The 22,741-nt window shown below is 42.0% G+C and overlaps 1 protein-coding gene across 39 annotated transcripts in view; it reads right to left on the bottom strand.

Moving 5' to 3' along the window:
* Positions 1-22,741, bottom strand: part of LOC117248330 (neurexin-1a) — a 286,729-nt gene that overhangs the window by 108,550 nt on the left and 155,438 nt on the right. For 3 of the 39 annotated variants that reach the window (XM_033613314.2, XM_033613315.2, XM_033613316.2), the window contains exon 1: positions 8,675-9,074. The exons of 35 other annotated variants lie outside the window; for them this stretch is intronic. In XM_033613314.2, coding sequence (XP_033469205.1) covers positions 8,675-8,921 — 247 coding nt within the window. In that variant the 5' untranslated portion in view covers positions 8,922-9,074. Of the gene's footprint in view, positions 1-8,674; positions 9,082-22,741 lie in introns of those variants that run through there. One more of the 39 variants, XM_033613317.2, reaches the window with a different exon arrangement.

Genomic DNA, 22,741 nt, shown 5'->3' with positions numbered 1-22,741 from the left:
TGGACAACGGAGACACAATCAAGACTTTTTAACAACTAATATTACAGCTATGTGCTTTTGGGGGAATTCTGTGTGAATACGTACGGCATACAATGAAGAGAGCTTGCGCTAACCTATGTAATCTGTTTGTCATCATGACTGTATGTCATTTCTTTGCTGAATTTGTTTCCATTGCACTTAGTCCCATTTACCTTTTATTAATACACTAACTTTTTCACCTCCCCTTATCCTACAAAGTGTAAAAAAATTACTAGATTCCAAGTTTTTTTATACGCAAATTAAAAATGGGCCTTATAAAAGGTGGACAGAAACACAGCTACTCTCGGGTGAAACAAAAAAAGGGAATTCCTTATTAAAAAGACTTTAGCCTAATTTGGCTAATTCAGACTCCTTGAAACCTCATATTAGATTCAGCTGAACTTTTGCATAGAATGAGTACTGTACAGTACAGTAATTTATCCTTACATTACAAAGTGAAGTCAGGCTAGGGAAGCAAATGCTTGCAGTGACCAATACTTATTTTGACATATAGTACATACAGCATGTTAGTATTGTATTTAGATAGATTCTGAACCCGAGCAGCTCTAACTCGATACAATCTGCAGTTCGACTGAAATTGTGAATCAAGAAATCTGCCCCTAAATCACACTGTTGCAGTACTTTGCTATATTTTATCCTCACACTGCTCTGAAGAGATAAGCCTTCACCTCATCATGACGAGGCCCCCGGGTAGCCATACCAACCACCCTCGCTCTTCATCGCAGGAGACCATCAATTCATGGTTGAGGTAAAGTTCTGCCCCCTGGGTAACATAATGCCATGAATGCTCAGTCGACCAGTGTCACTCACACCCTTTTGCCCCCTCCTCTGCCATGCTCACTTCCCCTAAGCCCTAAGTGATACATGAGCCCCTGCCTTGTGGAGCAGAATGGCCCATCCAGGCAGAGCTGACAAGACCCAGTGTCTTAATGGAGCAATACACCAAACGGGCCCTTTGTTACCCTGACCAGCTGCATATCTGCCTCCCCAGCCAACAGCCTTGGCTCTGATAGAGGTGTCTCACAGTATCGACAGCTTCTAATTTACTCTCTCATCATCACTTGCCTCATTTGCTCCTCAGACTCAATGCTCCCTTTCTCTCGATTCAGGTCAGCCATTTTGTTTGCCAGCAATTTGTTGATTAGATTTTTCTGCATCCAGTGTTTAATTTGCGTGCCAACGAACACACATATCAAAGTAAGACTTAAATAAAATCAAGCTTCAGTCGATTCTCTGCTTTTTCATTTGCAGTTAAAAGCCTCTTTGACTGATTGCGTGCCATCAGGCATCAGTGCATTATTTAGCTGCAGTGTGTCTGTGCCCTAGCATGTACCAAACATCAATGCCTCCAAAAGGTCTCTAGAAGCTGTTGTCTTCTCTATTAGGGAGCCAACAGATGTGGAGTATGACTGCAGTTCTAATTACTGAAAAAGACAAGTGTGTGGGATAATTACACAGTGGAAGTGAGGCAGAAAACAGAGTCCGGGGCCAGAGCTCTGATCTGAGACTAGAGACAACTCTGGCTACCCGTCACCATATGCAGCCCAACCTGCATCAGCACAAATACTGCTCTCACAAAGAAGCTGCTTTAGGATCAGATGCTATGCTTCACTGCGCACATTCTTATATTAGCACTATTCATAAAAGTAAATGATATAGCAGTCTATACTAGACCTGCATAATTACAAAATGCTTCTGCCGCAGGAGGGCTTTCGTAATGATTTAAGACATCCGCATCTCTACCTCTAAGTTTAAGGGAATAGCACAGGTAAAGCCCTCTCCACTGTCTCTCTTCTTTAACAAATCGCTCCTTAGCTCAAGGCGATGTACATGTGCAGTGGGTAGCTTAAAAATGGAGCACAAACAACACTTTGAACACTAGCAGACAATGTTCAACAAACTCAGTTTGGTACATACATTGCTCTGTGCAGTATGTATGGTCTTTATTTTACAAAAATGGGCAAATCTTTAAGTAGTGTCTAGAAATCAAAAACATACACTGTTGTGACGTTGATAAAAACATGTTCTGTATGTTTATATTATTTTATTAAACGAGCCTATTCCTTATACTAATGCATCTAATTTTCATGTCGTCCCTGCATGACACCGCTTCGTTTTTTCTGTTTACTCCTTTTGTAAGCCGTACCCAGGAGACAACTAGTGCGCCTTGGCCTTAATTGCAGGATTAAACATCTGCTTTGCCTATTGCCGAGTAGCCTCACTTTGTAAGTAAGCCTCCACTAAGTGGGGAGATATTGTTTAATTGGCCGCATATCGTATAGAAATAATACAGCAAAATGAATATGGAGAAAATTGGTGGAAAGAAACACTGCATGTGCGGATGTACCGAGGTGTATGAGAGGGAGTTTTGTTGTGCAGCACAACTACTGCCTTTGCCATTTATATACAGGTCTGCCTCCTCCTTATCAACAGGCAATGTAGGAGCACCATAAGAGAGCTGTGCCGTCCTTTATCTCACACCGATGCCATGTATCTACCAACAAATAAATATATAAAAGACGAAAAAAAAGAAAGAAATGTGCGTGGGTATGCATTGTATTTCTACACTGTGTCGCAAAATATATGCTAATATTAGCTTGCACTTAGGTGTTAGGCAGGCGTGTTTTTATCAGCCCATGCCAGCAGGCCCGAGGCACTAAGAGATGGAAGGAGCAATGAGGAAGGTGAAATCCCACACAATCCTATTAGAGTGGATTAGGGGGCAGCTTTCTTTCTGTTGCCACTCTGCTGCAGGTGAGCAATTGTAAATTGCAAAAAAAGAATAGTTATGACATGGTTGCTTCTTATTGAGGCCTCCTATTGTAACAGGGCAGCCATTCAGTTTTTAAACCTTTTATTTCCATCATTAATCCAACATACATGATATTAAAGTTGTTAGGTAATGATTTGTAAGCTAAGAATAATTAGAGCTCTGTCAATCAAACCACCCACGCAGAACAGCTCGAGGATAGAGGGTGTTTTTTTTCCCTCCCAAAACAGATGTGTGAAATTTAAGTAGAGGCTCATTATCGATCCAATGATCAATGGCAATCATACATTTTCGTCTTCTGCAAGCAGCCTGCCACAGAAACCCATCCTCTCTGGCCTCCCCTGTGGTTGGGGTTATCAGGCTGTAAAGGCTGTAAAGTTTTTTCCTCCATGACCTTTCCCAGAACCAATTAGTCCATCACTAGGGGAGTTATCACTGTACACTTGGAACTACTGTGTGTCCGTACAATTATATTTTTATACCTTCCAAGTGAATATTTTCCTCTATGACCCATTTCAAATTCTAACTAACCAATTATATGTTACACTATATGAATGAAACTTTCCCCATGTGCAGATATGCATATCGCTTCCACTACCCACATTCACACCCTTGTTACAATGATTCAAAGTGATCAAAGAGATGAGAGATGATTTGGGAGAGTGTTGCTCTTTGTGTGTGCAGTGAGCTTGTGTGCATTTGTCAGTGATTGTGCATGAGTGTGTGTGTGTGTGTGTGTGTGTGTGTGTGTGTGTGTGTGTGTGTGTGTGTATACAGGCTTGACTGGCACAGAGATAGCTGCTGCCTCATTATGATGACAGAGAATGAAGCTTCTCTGGGGTGACTGAACTCAATTCAGATTTGATTTTTTTTTAAAAAGTGGGCTTTTGCATTCTTGATCTCCACCTTATTTATTTCAATTTATCTATTTTTTTCCCTTTCATGTGCCGTTCCCCTGGGAAATGGAGAGGCATTCATAGAGTCAATCAGAATGGACTGTGGAGAACTATTTAAGCTCTTTCATTAGCATCTTTAACATGCTAACCTGCAATACAGCTGCATTGCTCCTCCCTCCTGTCCTGATGTTTGCATAAAAAAATCCAACAGTGGTTCAAACACTTAAGTCTACTCTTTCTATAATGCTTTCCTCCACATATGATCTCCCTTATTCCTCTCCATACCACCCTACTTTACATGCATTCATAATTTTTATTTTTTTTCCAGTGTGCCACAAATGCACAAATATGATATGATTATGTCATTTTCTTTTTAAGTACATTACTATTAGAGCTGCTAGGATTGTTTGATTAATCAATTAATTGACTGAAAGAAAATTAATCACCAAAATTTTTGTTCATCATTTGTTTCCATCGTTTTTCAAGCAAAAATGTCAAACATTGGTTTGGACAAGATTCTTAAAATTGAGAATTTACTACTTCTATACATTTATGATTGCAAATGAAGAGTCTTTGGGTTTTGTACTGTTGGTAGTAAAGATTGAAGATGTCACTTTGGGCTTTGGGAAACTGTGATGGGCATTTTTCACATTTTATAAACTAAATGATTAATCAATTATTTCTGAAAATGATCAGCAGGCTAATCGATAATGAAAATAATCGTAAGTTGCAACCCTAATTTATTGTATCTGTCATACTTTTGTTTTGATGTATCCTGCTGTTAAAACATATTTGCTTCATGAGCATCATTATTGTCTCAGATAATCTGATGATTGTGATGCATCTGGTGTAGTCTGATGGTGTTACTGTCGTATTATCCCATTACAATATGCCATTGTATTTTGCAGGGTTAACAGCTGTGTATGTGTGAAATCAACACTGCACACTGGAAAATGCTGCAGTGTGCTGTATGATAGTTTTCCTCCATTTCTGTGCAGAATGACACATTTTCTCCATCACAGTTGGTAGATGTGACACAGAGGTAACACGAGCAACCAACGTTGACCAGACAACTTATCATTTGAAGTAATTTTAAAAAATACCTTTTTAAAAAGGAAAGCCAGAGGTGTAAACAGACAGACGGATGGTATGAACAAGAAAGAGGGAGATGGCAGTGGAGACGACACTGTTGATGATGATTCACCGCGTGCCTTATGGGTAAAGAGCTCCCTGACTCAAACTCATCCAAGACCTATGCATGTTGAGTCAAAGGAGGGGGCTCTTTCTCTCTCGCTCCCTCTCTGTCTCCCAAGTCTCTAATCCGAAACCAGACACATTACTCAGCTGACCCCTCGCTGCCCACCGCACGCACAGTCAGGTCTCATTTCCCTTCATGCCAACCATAGCCTGGTCACCACCGAAACCACACAGACCACTGCAGGCGCAAAAGGCTGCCCACTCTGTCTGCTTGGATGGGCTTGGATGGACTCTGCAGGCCAAGCGGGGGGCTGCAGGGGTTGGGGGTGGTGGTGGTGGGGGGGTTTAGGCAGAGTTCTCAGGAGATGAAGTGCAGAGCGTAGGATGGAAGCAAGAGAAGAGGAAGGGAGCGAGTGAGCATCATAAGATGCAAGTAGGCTAAAGACCTAAAGCACACACACAAATAAAAAGGGGGTGTTTGTGTTCTCAAACATCAGAGAGAAGGGAGAATGAAATGACTGCAGTGCTCACTCTCTCATTCGTGGGTCAATAACTGCCTCTGCTCCCTCTAGAGCAGAGGCACATGTACTCAGATCCTTATCAGAGCAGCTATCATCTCCATTGCCTCACAGAAGCAGCGATACTGTCATCTTCACACTATCGCAGAATGACATCAGCTCAGAGACATGGGAGTAATTATATTATACAAGCCCACAACACACCGGCAGCAAGGCAACATCAGAGACCATCTACTTTCTCCCTCTTCTGTCTCTTGTTCTTTCGCTCTATTCCTTTCTTCACCTTCTCCATCTCTGCTGTTCTTCATTCTCTATCTTACTTTATTTCTTCCCTCTGTCTTTCTCTTCCTGTACTCATCTGTTCTCTGCAGCAGGGCGAGCACAGACGATCACTGTCTCTAATCCATTCAACCATTAACTCTGAAGGTGGGGAGCTTTAAAATTGATTATAATCACTTAAATTGCTTCTCCAGCTTTGATCAAACTACAGAGTTTGGAAATACAAAAGCTGTTTGTGCAGCACCTGATGGAGCAGGTGTTGGGGGGTCTTTCTTGGGACGTGTTGAGTACATCACATAATCATCATGGATCTGGAGGTTGACTTCCCCATAGTAAACATATGGGTTATGATTCTAAGATGATGGCACACATATATGTGCACAGCATAGGCCAAGTAAACAAGAACGTGGAAGGCACTGTATATTTCCTCACACAGTGGGAACTGCAGATCACTATCTTCTGCAATAACCAGTAGAAGGCAGAAGCAGATAATCTACAGAAATCCACTGAAAGTCTACCTTCCCCATTAACCACTGAGGAATCATGGCCCTGAAACACTTTTCCTATTGATCGGATCATCTATCCACTTTCAATGATTAAGAACAGCAGGTACAGAAAAAAATATGATAACCTAGTTATCCAGCATATCGAGTATGGTATCCATCTCTGGGAAAGAGGACTATCACCTCTGGGAGTCTATCCATGATGAATGATATGTCTGCTCCTCAGAGTTGATACTGTCTGAACCTCATTACTGCTAGCCCTAAACAAACAATGCATCACACTCCAACTCAATTTCATACATCCTGACCATGGTAATTTTCTTCTTCTTTCCACATAAATCAATGACAGACATACAAGTTCAATACAACGGAAATGCAGCACAGTTTATCTTACAGTATGCTGATACACTGAATATTGAGAGTAATGTGTGTTTTCCTATTAAATCACTTACAGGGATTTTGCACTCACGTCTTGGGGAATATCTAGAAAAATGGATGGATAGCCCACCATTGGGGCAGCAGGACATACTAAATTTAGCTAAATTTTCATGAAATGGAGGCAATTTGCATATTGAACTAACTGTCAGCACTCTATTAGCTTTGTTTGGTCTAATCACTTGAGACAATGTTAAAGGCACTGTGACAATAATGGTGAAAGGCAGGTACAGTTACGTAAGTATTGCAAATAGGATTAGATTTTAACATTGACGGTGACACCAAACACTATGGCAGAGAGACACATAGGGGTGGGGGCAGAGACACGGTGAGAACGAGCGCAACTGAGGAGAACATAAGGCCACTTACTGTTGTTTAATACATATAAATTGTAGATACAAAGCAAAAAAGAAACTGTTAAAAACTGCAGAATCAAACCCAAGGGGCTTTGGTTCTTGCATTCACAAATGAGACTGAAAAAATTGAGCTGTGCACGTGTAATTGCTGCAGTGAAGAGACACCCCATGTAAGGAACAAGCCCCATGAAAATTAAACCAATTGCAGCACAGCTAAGACAACAGCACTGGGGCTCTTACAACAGCAGGCTTTGTCCTGGAGCCAGGTACCATGTTGAACAGCGTGTCTCCCATTTTGCATTTATGCACCCTCCGTGCGCTGATCAACCAAAAATATAATCATGTTACTGAGAAAGCTTTTCTTTGCCTCCCCCCGCGCAAGCTCTCTCTCTCATAAGCAACTCATCATAAGCAAGGCTAACTGTGATATTAAGTCGTGGAATGTGCCTGAAAGCACCACCTGCACCCCAGGGTCCTGAGGGAGAGCAGGAGGCGAGCTGAGCGTTGTCCGCTCCAGACAGGTCACGGCAGAGTGGCCTAATTGCCTCTCTTGTTGTCTCAGTGGGCCAGCAAACCTCCCATCTCCCTCATCATCACTGTGGAGCACCAACTCCCTTGTTCAGGGGGCTCTAACTGCTCAGTGATCCAGGCTCCAGTTTGGTTTTTGAGCTGCTCCTGTGTCCAATAAACACATCCTCGAAATGCCAGTGCTGCTCTGCAGTGATGTTATCCCTCACAAATTAATGCTGCACTTTCATATTTGAGGATTCATAACATCACAGCGGAGATTTGTTGTACATTATTAAGCTGTGTCTACTCATTGGAAGCCAGGGTACCTCGGCATTACGTCAGTGTTACACCAGTAGTGATTACGTCACTCAAAAATGCCTGGGCAGTATGATGACTAAAGAAAAGGAGTATTTTAGTCTTCTGCATGTCATACTGCCTCAATCTTAAATGGCATCACCCACAACTCTAGGTGAAATTCATGCTGTGAAAAATCCAAGTGGAAACAAGTACGGCAAAAGAAGTGGGAGGAAAAAAAAAACAAACTGCAGTATTTCAAAAATCATTCTCACACATACTGTATTGAGGCGAGCATACTGCAGTCTACCATGAATACTTGGGGTGAGGTTATATAATTCCTCCTAGTTGAGATTCTTCCTAGTTTCTCCTCCTTCCTCACTCTTAATGCCTGTGTCATGAACCTTCTTGCCACACAGGGTAAAAGAGGCCTCATCCACACTCCACATTGGGCAGAGGCCAGGAGCGGCTCGACGCCCTGCAGAGCTGGAGGCAACACATCTTTGTCTCTTCCAAACACCCAGGGGCAACATGGAGCGCCACAACGTTCTAATCCTGTCTAATCTGGACACAGTGGAGCATCTGGAGATAGGGATATGGCTAATCTCAGACAAGGAGACAGAGGGCACTTTGCTGAGACAGAAAAAAGGGGATGGATCTGAGCTAGACTCGCTATTTGTCTTGAGAAGGGGAATCTTGAATACAGAAAGAAAGTCAACAATAGCAAATGATATTTAGGCTTGAATCGGCAGTGAGATACACCAGAGAGTGAATGAAGATTGCTAAAAGTCAACGGCATTGATAAAACCTAAAACAACTGCTCAAGAAGTTACTGTACGCAGAGGATGTACTGACGGTGAGACAATGAAATACTTACTGTGCCCTGCTCTTAGGGATGCAGGTGATCTGTGGATAGCAATAGGCACAATATGGTGACGCTTGTTTCCATGGGAGAGGTGAATGTGGTGGAGACTCTCTACAGCACCTGGTTCTGACCCTGCCACAAAGCCCAGGGCCAGGGCAGTGATCCACAAGGCCAGGTGGGTGAGTGAAGCTGAATTCCGGTTTAAGGGCTCTGCTACGGGCCTTGGGGGAGCAAACTGTGTCCTCCAGCCTCCGAACATCTTCCCTGAGTGGCCAGATGAGGCTTCAGATCAAGGTGGAACTTCAGTGAGCCTTACAGCCCCATACTTTTCACCTTGCCAAATCTCACTATGCCCAGAGACACTTGCACAGATCCACAGAGAAAGAAGAAGAAAAAAAAAAAAAAGCAAAAAGGGACACCACACAAAATGTCGGTGTGATTAAAAAAAAAGAAGAAGAAGAAAAAGCCTCTTGCTGTTCTCCACTGAGTTAGGAAATCCGTAGCAGCAACCAGGAAGGTAAAGAGGTATCATAAATCATCATACAGAAACAATCAAAAACATTCACTCAAGAAATTAGGGCAACCTCAAACAGCAATGGAGAAATCCCAGCTTGCTCCAATTCCCCGAGTTCCCTTATTCTTTCTGTTTCTCTCTTTCTCCTTCTGTTGAGCCCTCACAAAATTAGAAACATTTTCCCAACAAAAACTGTTAATATTCCAAAAAATGCAACTGCAGGGAAAAAAAAGAGAGCCAACTTCAGGAGAGACTGATAGCACCTGTGCAAAGTGAATTTCTTCAGAAAATCAAGACAGACATTCTGAGTTTCCCTCCTTTTCCTCCTCCAGTGGTCTCAAAGGATGTCCAGAGGAATGGGACCATAGTTAAATCCGAGTCTCATTTGCATTTGTCGGACAGCTGCAGCAGCGCACGGGAGACGGCGTGATTGCACCTGTAAGTTGTGCCAAGTAGCGCACCCGTTCCCCATCTAGAGATCTCTGCTCTCAATGAGACCAAGCGATAGCAACGACAGTACCTGAGAGAGCAGCCCTGGGCAGGAAAACACACTCACACACAGGCAGCATCGGCAGCGCCGTTCCAGAAGATGTGCGCAAGAGGAAGAGGGGAGAGAGGAGGAGGAGGAGGAGGAGGACGGCGGGAGGGGGAGCCTCAACAGCCAGCCAGGAAGCAGGAGGGAGAGTGGCTATGCAAATGGGCAGCATTCACATAGCGAATCACTGGAGCCTGAGTGCATTACAGAGGAAGAGCCTATTTAGGCAGAATAGCAGGAATTGAAGCTATGTCCCCCAGCCCTGATTCCTTTCACAACCTCCCCCTACTCTCCCTGTTTAGTCTTTTTCAATCCACTCTCCTGTGTGGACATTTATGAGCGGTAACAGGAAGAAAGAAGGCAAATGAGAATGCAGGAAAGCTGGATTTGTTTCAGTTTCTACTTTTATCATGTCATCTCTCCAGATTCCTCCTCTTATTCCACTCCATCACTCTCTTTTCTCCTTTTTCTGCCTGTTCTGTCTCTCTCTGTGAATTTGGGAAAGTTGTATGGTAATATTCCTGCAGATATAAAAAAATTGAAGCCGAGCAGTCCAGCTCAATCCTTGCCTCTCCATCGCCCAGGAAAACTGTTTTCTATAGGTTCTTAACTGGACTCTGCAGTCTGTCGCTAGCAAGATTTTACAAGAGTGATGATGCTGCAGCTCACATAGGCAACTCTCCCTCTCGCACACACACATACACACAAACATATTAACACACACACACACACACACACACACACACACATACGTAAACAAAGCACGCACAGTGCTAGAGCTGGCAGTTGAGCACTGTCCACAGAGAGGGTGCTGAATCTGGGCAAGTCTGCCTCGCCTGCTAATAAAAGCCCATTTCTCACAAGAGAGGGAATGTTGATTGCAGACTCAGTGCGCAGCACGGGTTACGGGAATGTAGAGAACATGTGGACATAAAAGCCCTGCTGATAAACACAATCCGGTTCAGCTGGGAAGTGTGCTCAGTGTTCAGAGTTCAGGACTGGAGAGCACAAGGCTCAGCTGCAGTGTGCCTGCTTCTGTTTGCACACTGGCCATTCAACATCCTCCCCTTCGAAAATGCAGTGTTCTAAGCTGGAGGGGAAAAAAACTGTAAGCACTGCTGAGCTGATCTTTACGGTTTACAGGGAGTACACAAGCATTTCATGCCCAAAGAAAGCCAACTTAGCTAGCGTGACACAGAGGATAATGTGTCCTTCTCCATTTTCTTTTTCACTTGACGGTTCAGATGAAGGCAATGAAAGACGCCTTCAGGAAAGGAAGAACCAATTAAATGAACATTAATGATGAACATTTCACTTGATCCATTTACTGAGTACAAATGCATTAGAATTGAGGGCTCCATTCTTAGCATGGTTGCTGTAATCTGAATTTGAATATGGGAGGAAAAAAGAGCAGAACAGACACTTTATTGTTATAAAATGAACATAACCGGTGAGATGAATATAATCTGCCATCTGGCACGAGGACAGATGAGGATACCTCTTATTTCTCCATTGTATCTGGTATTGTGTTCCCATATAGTAGGAAAATGCAATTGAAGTACAAAACAGATGCTGCACACATTAGGCAACTGTGCTGCTCTCACCTTGTAGAATCTCAATAACTTGGCGCAGCCACCTGGTGCTAAAAAGTCAGCAGCATGGAACCACTGCTCTGTTCTCATTTGCAGTGGTGAAAAGGAATGTTCCTGCTGAATGTGTTTACACTTTTATAATTATCAGCACTGCAATCTGCATAATTACATCTAATAAGGCAATCTATCAGGGCTGCTTGCCAAGGACAACAACCTGACTTACTATGTCCTCAACAGCAAACTTTTACAGAAACACAAAATGAGATCTTAAATAACAAAGCTCAATATTCAGGAAGATAGAAATGTAATGTGGCCACAACGCCACACTTTGATTGTTTTTTCTGTTTGCACACTGTATTAGTGGAAACATTGTGTTGGTATGCAGCAACTAAAGTTAATGACATCAGCAGTGAGGTGATACCTTTATCAGGTTTATCATTAGTTGCTTGTTCATGTGTGCCCCCAAGTGGTGAAACTGCAAAGTGCACAGATAGTTCACCACAAAGCCTGCAGCCTGAGTTGACAGAAGCATTCAATAATCAAACTATTGCTAAACGACTCATCACTGAATCATATCACTCAAAATAAAATAAAGACAATCCCTTGTGATCTGATACATCGTTCTGATTCTGATCAATTCCTATAACATCAGCTGTACTAGAACACCAATAAGCCTTCAGCATGTTGCCCTTTGCTCCAATAATTGTCCATAACAAATTGGCTAAGTGAAGTATGAGCAGCAACAAAAGCCATGCATACAGCTTTAGGGAAAACATTCACAACTAAATTCCTCCTGCCTGCACAAAAGCAAACACCTGAGACCACAACCTAAACTAATTTCAGCGCAGTTACAGATCTCATCTGATTTAACCAGAGGACTGCAGAGAGTTGGCCACAAAATGAGAAAATCCTCTTCCACAACTAATCTTTCACCATTTTTTTTCTGATTCATGATTTTTTTTCCCCCCTCAGTTCTGACTCGCGTTACTGTTAGTGAGATGTCTTCTTGACAGAGAGCCAAAAACAGCTCTTCTTTGTTTCCATTTAAGACCCAAAGGATCGTGCGAGTCTCTGATGCATGTGATGCTTTGAGCACATTCCCCCTCTTGGATCTACACTTCTCTGTTTTTTCTTTGTTTCTTTTGAAGGTAAAAACTGTAAAGTAAAGCCATGGAGAGTTATCTAAAAGGGAAAAGGGGGGGAAAAAATGGGAGGAATCTGCTGGAAAGTCTGGCCGGCTCTCTCTCCCCCCCCGAACTAAGTGATCAGTGAGAGGAGGAGAAATTGGTCTTGGGTTTAATAGTCCCTTGGAGAGCAAAAGGGAATAAAAGGACATGAGTGGTCTCTGTTACTCACTTAAGACTGCAACCACAGTGCACTGCGCTGATGAGATGATTTTTGGAGGACTGGAGGAATAGTGGAGGGAGAGCAGCAGATGGGTGGTCTAAGAGTGCCTGACCTGACTGGAGCAAGGCCTTTAAATCAGTTAAGGGGCCATCAGGCGACACTTTATCACACATGGAGAGACCCTTTGGAAAGAGACAGGCACTTAGAACCACTTTGAAAGCAATGTTTCCCCTGCTCAAGAGTTGCTGTGATGTTTATTGTAACAATAACAAGCAAATACACCTAATGACATGTTATTTATTTATACATAATCAGTGGAATGCTGAAAGATCAAGGGTTACAGCAGCCTGCTGCTTTCTAATCAGGTGCAGTTTAGTGCATCAGATGCAAGTGCTGGCTCAGATCAAACATGCAGGCCAAGCCATGCATAAACCTGGTGTACCTGTTGTGCACTGGAGTGACACATCTGCATCCCTGGGAATGAGAGTGTTTGGAAGCCTTTATCTCTGAGGTATACTGTACACTGGCAGAGACACTATATTGTAATTAGCATGGTGCACATAGTGTGGGAAAGGAAATGTAAACATTCTTAGATGAAATCTCTTCCATGATATGAAGCATCAGGTCCCTCTGATGCAACCAACCGTGATTGGACACAATTCAAGTTTCTACTTTGATGCACATGAGACAGAGTCGAGGGAACAAGCAGCTGTGTCAGCTACATTACATACAGTGTCATCCTTTCGTCACAAAGACGTAGGTATTCAGCTCTAATACTGCCTGTCATGCGTTGACATACAACGTTAAACCTGAGCTCTTTATACAACTGGGAGTGTTCTGGGAATATCAAACATGTCATTACTCATCCAAACATGCTTCGCAATCGCTACAGAGAGACAGAGGAGCACACAATGCGCTGATGCTAATGTGTGCAAGTGTACGGAAATAGAAACACAGTGCTGTCTTAGTCATCCCGAGATGTGACATGATAAGAACAGACAGATACAGGGAGTCAACACTCAATACAAACACACGAGCTGTACAGTATTTCAACACAGAGGGCGGCCAGGGTGTCAATACTGTTTGTGTTAGCGGGGGATGTTACACCAGGGTGCCTGTCCGTCAGATTACACTACTGTATCTGTTAGAGTGGGTGAAGTAAACTCTGACCTCCATAGGCCAAGAAGGCATCGACTTGCTGGTTTCCAATTCGTCTGCACCTCAGCATCTCTGGCTCACTCCCATACTACAGGGCGCTGTAGCTTAAAGCTGCAGTAGGTAAGTTTTATAAAAACAATAACCTATTGTCATATTTGATGAGACTGTCACTAAAACCGGATATCTGTACATGACATAGATAATCTGTGAAAAATATCAGGTTCCTCTGGCCCCTCCTAGTGCTCCTAATGGCATTTTCAAGACTCCAACGAAAACAGCCAATCAGAGCCAGGAGGAGTCTCTAACGCAGTATCACTATACACGCTGCACAGCCCTGTGCATGCTCTCACCCAGTCAAGCGCAATATCTTTAGTGCCTTACTTTAGGAGGTGCTTTGCAAACACAATGACTGAGAATTAAGCCACCAGAATTGGCTAACCACAGCAGCCTGCGCTCTCTCCGCCAGCTCTGGGTCTAACCTGTGCAATGACAACAGACCCCTGCACACACACAATTAAAATCTAATTCTGTGGGAAACACTGAAAAAACACTACTCAAGCTGATAAAACAGTCCACTAATAGGAAATAATTCACACTTTGTGTTGTAAAATGAAATCTGAAAATGTCACTGCATGGTGGTGTGATGGAACGACTTTATTTTCACTTAGAGCAAAACAAAGAAACAAAAACTCCACATCACTCCCCATTCATCATTACTCTAATTTTCTCTCAGATGACTTTACATGGTAATTAATTTAGTGGAGCAACTAAATTAAGTTTAAAAAGCTCTTCAAAACATTCTTTTGATACTGTGAATGGTGAACGTTATCTGGTTTTAGTATTTACATACAGCATCATTTTTATTTTGGTGTTTTGGTTTCAGGGAGTGGCACTATCTTGTGTTGCTGTACAACATAATGCAGAATTTGTTGTGCACAACATTTATCATCATAAAAGTAAAGTGACATGGCTACAGTCAAATAACGGTACTGCTTTTTTTTCCCTTTTCTTGTTTAGCATAAATACAGAGATACAAACACGCAGATACCAACATGCACACAGCATCCGTTTCCATTACCAGGGCTGGAGCAGGCCCAAACTACATATATGGAAGATAAACAGATGGATTTTTTTTCATTGCACATTTAGCTGTTTGCCTGCTGGCGAGAGATGCTTTGGAATCTGGCTGATGTGACGAATATTTTTTTTCCCCTCTCCTAATGCATAAACGATGCCACAATAGTGTAATTCATTTCCATAAATCCATTTAAATACACATTAAGATAAAGCGCTGAAGAAAATAACATTCAAAAATCCTTGTACCTAAGTGCAAATAAAGGTTGTGTGTGCACGTACGGGTGTACGTACGTTCTTACGCATGTGTCAGTGAGTGGACATGTGCGCGTGTGACGATGATGTGTCTGCGAATGCATAAACCAAATCCTAACTGTCAGTAAGAGAGATACAGGTCACAGGTCGGCAGCTTTTCGAAGGCTTTCTCTCTATCTCCTCTGACAGTTCCCAAGATGCAGTGGGCCACCAGGGCACTGTGTCTGTCTCTGCCTGTCTGTCTTTCCTGAAATCCGTCTAAAGTAGATCAGTTCCCTTCTCAGAGCGCTTCATCCTGAACAGGTCAAGGACGGACTGCGTCTCCCTACAGGAGTCCACAGCTTCTTTGTTAACGAACCACTCTGCTTTGCTCCAGCTAACTGGGACAACAAAGAGGTTTAGAGGAAATAAATGGTCTTTTCTGAATAAGAAAGTATTTATAAACAAACCGCTTCCACTCTTCTCAGAAACGTCTAGCTACCATTTGAATGAAGTTCATTTCTTTTGGAATAAAACCACACAATAAAAGCATGAGGAAAATAATCTAGTTTCTTTGAAGAGACATACTACATACACTCATTTTTTGTTCTGGTTTTGAAAATAGCTATTTCAATACAAAGGCATTCAGCAGCCAAGACCAGTAGTCAAGTGGGTATCTTACTACAGGGAGTGGCATAATGAGAAGCATCTCCTTCCATACACAAAGTTTAATCAACGAACACTACTACTGCTCTTCTTTTCCAGTGTCCATCATTCAAGTACACTTTAAACAACATGTGATGTCATACATTTAAAGAATCCATCATTATGTATTTTCCAATCTCTTATTTAAATCATTGAAGTAACATGAAATTACTAAAGAAACCAGTCAAGTGAGTGACAATAACTTTCACAGACAATCAAGGGGGCTGTATGGTCTCTCGTGGCTTTCATCTTTATACTACACAATGCAGAAGTTGTACTTCACTCAAGCTTCACACTCAAAGCTGTTGTGTTAGAAATGTGCACCACTAAAGATTTCTAAGAAGAGTGGTGCTGCTGGGTTGAGGCATAAGGTAAAGCTGCTCTGGGCAAACAATCTGCTCCAACGAAAGAATCAAAGCTGAGGTGGCTGACCACATTCAGACATGTGGAAAAGGTGCAAGGTAAAGAGGAGCAGCTGAACAATGTCTGCTGTATGGTAGAGAAGCACAGAGAGTGAGCTTTAGAAAAGGTACCTGTAGGGTGACTGTAGCGAATATAAAAAGGAGGGAAAGTTATTTTTAAGTTAAAATACTGTTTTGAGATGCTGATGACAGTAAACAACCTATACCAACACACACTAAAGGAGCTGGGCAGAGGTAACTTACCCTGGGTCAGCATCCTTCAAGTTCAACCAGGATTTCTCACTAGTTGGCTGGTCATGCCAAACAAGGGCATGATGACACATGATGACAACACTTTCTGTATCGGAAGTTGAGAATCATCTTTGGTGTGGCTTTTGACGACCCACATTTTCCTAATGTGTCGCTACTATCCTCCAAGACATCAAAAGCATGTGGACAGTGTGACCATACTGTAGATCATAGTCAGAAGCTATTGATTGAATCACAGTGTTTGTTTACAATAACTTCTGGGTAGAAACCCCCTGCATCGTGTACATAAAATGAAACAGTAGAGAGCAAATGCTGCCTCAACTTCTAAGTTTTTAGTCACCTTATACCTTACCTTGCCATCAGACAGCTCCTTTCTAATAAGGAACTGAAGCAATGATTTAGTGTGTTAGGTAGAGCACATACAATATTCCAAATAAAGCATACTGATGTTTTTGGGGTTTTTCTGTGGGTCTTTTTAGGTGGATAAAATATGTATTGCTGCGGCCCCCAACCACAGCGTTACGTTGCTTAGCTTTCATGTAGTTTATCAAAGACACTTGCAAAGCAACATAGTCCATAAAATAAGCACAGCAGAAACTTTTAATAAGTTGGACCAAGTTGTCTAATTTTATCGTTAAACATTACAGTTATGGCTGAAATGACAGAAATATACAAGTTCACATATTTCTACATTTGAAATCAGATGTCTACCCAGAAGTAATTGTTGTTAGTTGCTCAGCGTCATGGTGATTTGACCGATAGGTTCTTCATTTATTGAAGTCCAGTAAACATCTATAATGCACATTTAAAATGCAATTAACTGTACCCTGACAAGCGTGTCATGTAATAAGACCAAACTAATTTAGCACAAATACTTAGCTGGAGCCAAGGAAGGTTGCAGGGATGATACACACTTGTATTTTCCATGGTGATAATACCAAAGGCATGCCACAAAATCCAGTGAAAAGAGAAGCTGAAAGTCACTGGTGCTGACTGTTACTGGGTGGCAGAGCCATTCATTTCTAAGTGAAGACTTGGTATAGAAATGGCCAAAGGCCAAAAGCACAGCACGCAATATATATTTGTAAAAAGTGTGTCACATACAGAATGAGTGAGGCAGGGTGCCTCCAGCTGTCTGCATACATTACCTTTGAAACATTACTAGTACTGGATTCTTGATGGTGTCAGTGAGGTGGCAGAGCCCAACACCAAATATCCCATCTAAATTATATTTCAAGCCTATTAAGCAGGTTCCCTCTCTAAATCACTCAGTCAGGACAGCTCTTTTGCCGTGACTGACTTTGGCTAAGACAGTCAGTGATCTGTATGTGCTCTCCACCCAAACTTTCTACAGATAAGAGATGATTTGAGTAGTGCCACACATGAAATCTCTCCTTTATGTGAAAAAAATAAAAAATAAATTTAGAAGCCGACTTGGTTCAAGGACAATTCAGACGGATGAGTTCTATTGACCTCCACATGATGGAGAAAGAAAGGAGAGTTTGTATTGTCTAAGCCCTTTGTGCATATTGTTAATATTACTTGGAGCATGCAGCTATGCTCAGACATACTAAACAGTTGTTTGTTTGCTATGGAGACTGACTGGCAAGCCCCTCTTGAAGCAGAGGCACTTTCATTTGCTTTGTGACAGCATTTTACAAGTTTACACGTTTATCTCGATGCTCCTGTGGCTATACTGCAGGCACAGTATATGTCCAGTGGTGTATCGCATCAAGTGTTATTTATTTTATAATAGTGTTTAGGGGTAGGGTTGGGGTTTATCTATCAAGCGTGTCTGATTCCTTCTCCAGGTCTTAATACTTAATTTGGAACTTAGGGGGCTTTCATACCAACAGTAGCATGACAAGAAAACAATAGAATGGGATACTTTGATGTAAAGTTGGATGTGTTGCTTCATACAATTTAAGGAAATGATAGCCCACTTGTCAAAAGCCAAGACACCATGCCGTGGTGTATGTCCTTGGGCTCCTTTGAGGCCAAACTGCACAACTCTGTAAAGTTCTTCCATTTTTTTCCCCATTTCCTACAGACTAAAGAACACTGGGAGCTCTCTTCAGCTCCAACAATAAATCTATAGTACTCTATGGATCAGAGACATGGAGGGCAACTAAGACCACAATGAAGAAGGGACAACCATTTATCAGCAGCTGCCTGAGGTGGATCTTGGGCATCCACTGGCTAGATACCATCAGCAACAATGATCTCTGGCAGAAAACAAGCCAACAACCTGAGGAAGAGGAGATCAAATGAACAAGATGGGGAGGGATCAGCCACACCATCCTGAAACACACTGCCAGCATGACCAGGCGGGCCCTTAGATGAAGCTCAAAAGGCACAAAAAAGAGATTGGCCCAAGAACACCTGGTGAGTGGACCTCGAAACTGACATCAAGCAGAGTGGGATGATGTGGAAGCAGCTGGAAAGGAAAGCCCAGGACAGAAGCCTGTGGCAAACTGTAGTCAATGTCCTGTGCTCTACAAGAAAGGAGCAATAGGTGTGATTAAGTAAAGTTTACATACAGTCAGCTGGGGATTTTAAGCATGACCACACTACTGCTACTGTTATATGATGAGGAAGCTCCCCTAACCTTTACCCAAACCACGATGTCTCCCAAACCTTAACAAAGTACTTACTTCAACCCAAACCAGTAGCTCAAGCAAATGATATCATCTTGCCGATAGCAGCAGCAGATCATAAAATACCCCAATGTGTTGTTGTAGAGGGCGTAGATAAACAATGCATTCTGTTTCATTTGAAGGATTCATCAACAATGGTAGATATTTTCTCTGGTGTGTGTACTTGTATGCATTGCATTGGCCATCATTATGAGCTGCTGGAGGAAGTTACATTGTGCTGCTCAAAAAAGTACAGTCACAACTTTTGTGCTGCACTACAGTGAAGAAAAAAAAAAAGATCCACCTGCAGCGGGACCCCTGTGGAGCCAACACAGTAGTCTCATTGAAATGGAAAAGAAGCCTGCTGCAGTATCACTGTTGGATATGTTCGTGCTAAACTTTAACATCAACAGTAGTGCTGAGGCATATGCACTTCTGATACATGGAGTATCACATTTTACCCATTTTGTTTTCCTTTACCTCTGTTTAGCAGCTGAAAGAGGGGTAGAACAAGTTTAGCCAGCTTGGACTGCACAATTAATTACGTTCAGTCAGACTCATCATGTGGCATGTTGTCAATATGTCAATGTCACAGCAGGTGTTGGTGCAGCAGAGTCCTGTTTGACTAACTCTAGGTCTGTGGTCACAGTTGGAGCTCTCTGACACACCACCCTCTGGCTCCACAGGTCGCTGAGGACATAATAGGTTTGTCATTAAGCCAATAATGATAGAAAGCCAGTGGAGCTCTTAGGCTCACCTAGAACTAAAGAAATGAACTCTCCAAGCAGGTGGGTCTCATAATTATATCTGTCACTGTGACGGTATTCTTTGGTCTCTTTGTCTGCTTCTGCACATGCTGTTACTGTAAAGTTAAATCTGACCTTCACCCTGTCAAAGGTGGGTAACATACATTCATTGTTCTGTACTCAGATACTATGACTTATATAAATGTCTATAATTTGTTTCCAACTGCAGAACAATCCACTGCTTCTGTGTTCCGTTTATTGGGAAATCGGTCAGCATCTCAATTTGCAATTCACTGAACTGAAAATCAAATTTTCTCTTCAATTAAATGACTTCTGACTGTGGAATCATTCACAGAATGTCAACAGGACAGGAGCCTCATAAAGTTTTTAAATAGTTGGGTACAAGCAAGCAATCTGTGTTGTTTTGTTTTTTTAGGGATGTTTGAGAGTCTCACCACAGTTCTCCAGGGTGTCATGTTCAATAGCCCGAGTTTAGGAGAAAGGGGAATATTCACGGAGTTAGTGTATTACCCAGCAGGGTAGTTTAGCAGATATTCTGTCTTCTAGTCAACACTTTAATTAGCATTGTGCTGTGGTGAAACAACAGCTTCTTATTTCCTGTCAACATGCCTCTCCAGGCTACCAATTAATAAAAACCACCTCAAAGATTAGGTTCTCACCACTGCACTGCAATGAGTTCTAGATGGGATTCTGATTACAATGATTACAATGAAGACAACTAAATGTGCGTAAGGCTAGTGCTCAACTCAGATCTGACCGCATACTGTTCATTGACACAAAAATAATGTTCAAAAACTCATGTAATAGAAAATAGCACAGGACGTGCTTTCCCCAACTGAATTTGTCTTGTTGAGGGCACATCAGAGCTCTGTCTCACCATATGAACAGCAGCATGGCCTTATGAAGCAATCCGACATATGTCAGACAATGCTGCTCCTACATACTAATGCTACTGTGCCAGCATGAAGCGACATCACATAATAAGTAAGTGTCATGTCTCCTCACAGCTGGATTCTATGCTGTACCATCAGTCAAGTGAACTACCAAGTCATGTGCAGCCTATGTATATATATATATGTCAAACTGATGAAAATTCAGTATTCTATCAACCCAGCTAAACCATGTTAGTGATTCTGCATCACTTCTTTGAGAGATAGCACTGTTTGGATGAAGTTACAGACATGTTACAGCATCCACAGTGGGAGGAAAGGAGACCTGGTTTCCATGCCAACAGCCTTTACCCACATATGGCCACTGCTTCCTGGCACAGAAACCCATTTAAATTCAGACGCTCAATCAGTATGAGGAAATTATTGAAAAATAATTAGGCCAGACAGTGACCACTTACATTGAGTTGAAAGTGGAGAATAAGTGAAAGTAAAAGAGGAACAACAAGAAGACATCACGATAAAGCCTCATTCGATAGCTCAGGACAGATAAAAATCTTGAGAAAGAGTCCTACTCGATATCCAGCAACAACAGCAGCCAAGGAATATATGTGAAAAAAGGTGCAGAGCCACATCCTGCTATACTGTGCAGCTTCAGACGCTGACATATACTTTAGAGACATGAAAGCAGAATAAGACCTAGTATAAAATGTCTAATAAATGGCTGATTTTACACTGGTTTCTGCTTTTTGTAGTAGAGAAGATGGTGATAAATACTAGGTTCATATCAATCTGTTAAATACAGTATGTACTTAAGTACGGCTGGTATCTAGATTTTTCAACAAATCCCATAAAAACACCAAAACCATTAATGACAAAATATTAAAAAAGGAATTCACAAATACATATAGTCAAATATAAATCAAATCCTTAAATGTCTCTACTTATAATATATGTAGTGAAGACTCTGGGGGAATTTAACAAAAGGTATGAAGGGTATTTTTGGATACCCTTCATATTTTTGGAAGTTATCACTTTGTTAACATGTATGATTTCCAGTGAATGATTTCCTGTAAGAAATATGTTGTCTTCACTTAGTGACTATTTTTAAAGATGACTGATAGAGCGCTTTGTCACATTGTGCAATGACGATCACCTCAATATCATCAAAGCCAATGAGCTTGTGGTAGACTAACAGAGGAACAGGATACAACTCAAAGTTGCAGCTATGACAGTAGACAATGCTTCAGATATGAGAGTTGCTACTGCAAAGAAGCTACAAATTTAAAACGTGGATGCTTCACACACATCTTCCACACATCGCAGCACAGAAAATCTATACAATCACCACAGGTTCAAGTTGGGCACCAAAGATTAGTGTCACCAATTTAGTATCTGACCAAATGTTTCCCCCTCTGTCCCTGAGGTGTGGCGTTGAATAATGGCCAGAAAAGGGTTTCTGCAGAACATTATGATAGGCCCATCATAATGTTGTATGTTGGTCATAGGGAAGTTAATCTTTGACATTTTTGGGGGTGGCTGTGGCTCAGGAGGTAGAGCAGGTTGTCCTTCAACTACAAGGTCAGCCTTTCAATCCCTGGCTCCTCCTATCTGCATGCTGAAGTGTTCTTGAGTAAGGCAATGAACTCCAAGTTACTCCCAATGTGCAGGCTGTCGCCTTTATGGCAATTCCGCCACCACTGATGTATGAATGTGTGAATGGATGAGTGAGAGGCAAATTCTAAAAGTGCTTTCTTGGTAAGGTAGACAGGCGCTATATAAATGCAGTCCACTTACAATTTTGGATATAAATTATCATCACTTCATCATTTTATCTTATTAGACATTTGTGTGAATTCTTGTTATCATTATTGTATGACATTTGAATTACAGTGAGAAACGTATTGTGTGAGGTCACTGGGACCTTTGACCTATGACCACCAAAGTCTAATCAGTTTA

This window comes from Epinephelus lanceolatus, chromosome 17, assembly GCF_041903045.1.
Source record: "Epinephelus lanceolatus isolate andai-2023 chromosome 17, ASM4190304v1, whole genome shotgun sequence".
In the NCBI taxonomy this organism is placed as follows: domain Eukaryota; kingdom Metazoa; phylum Chordata; class Actinopteri; order Perciformes; family Serranidae; genus Epinephelus; species Epinephelus lanceolatus.
This window is presented reverse-complemented; position numbering and strand designations above follow the sequence as displayed.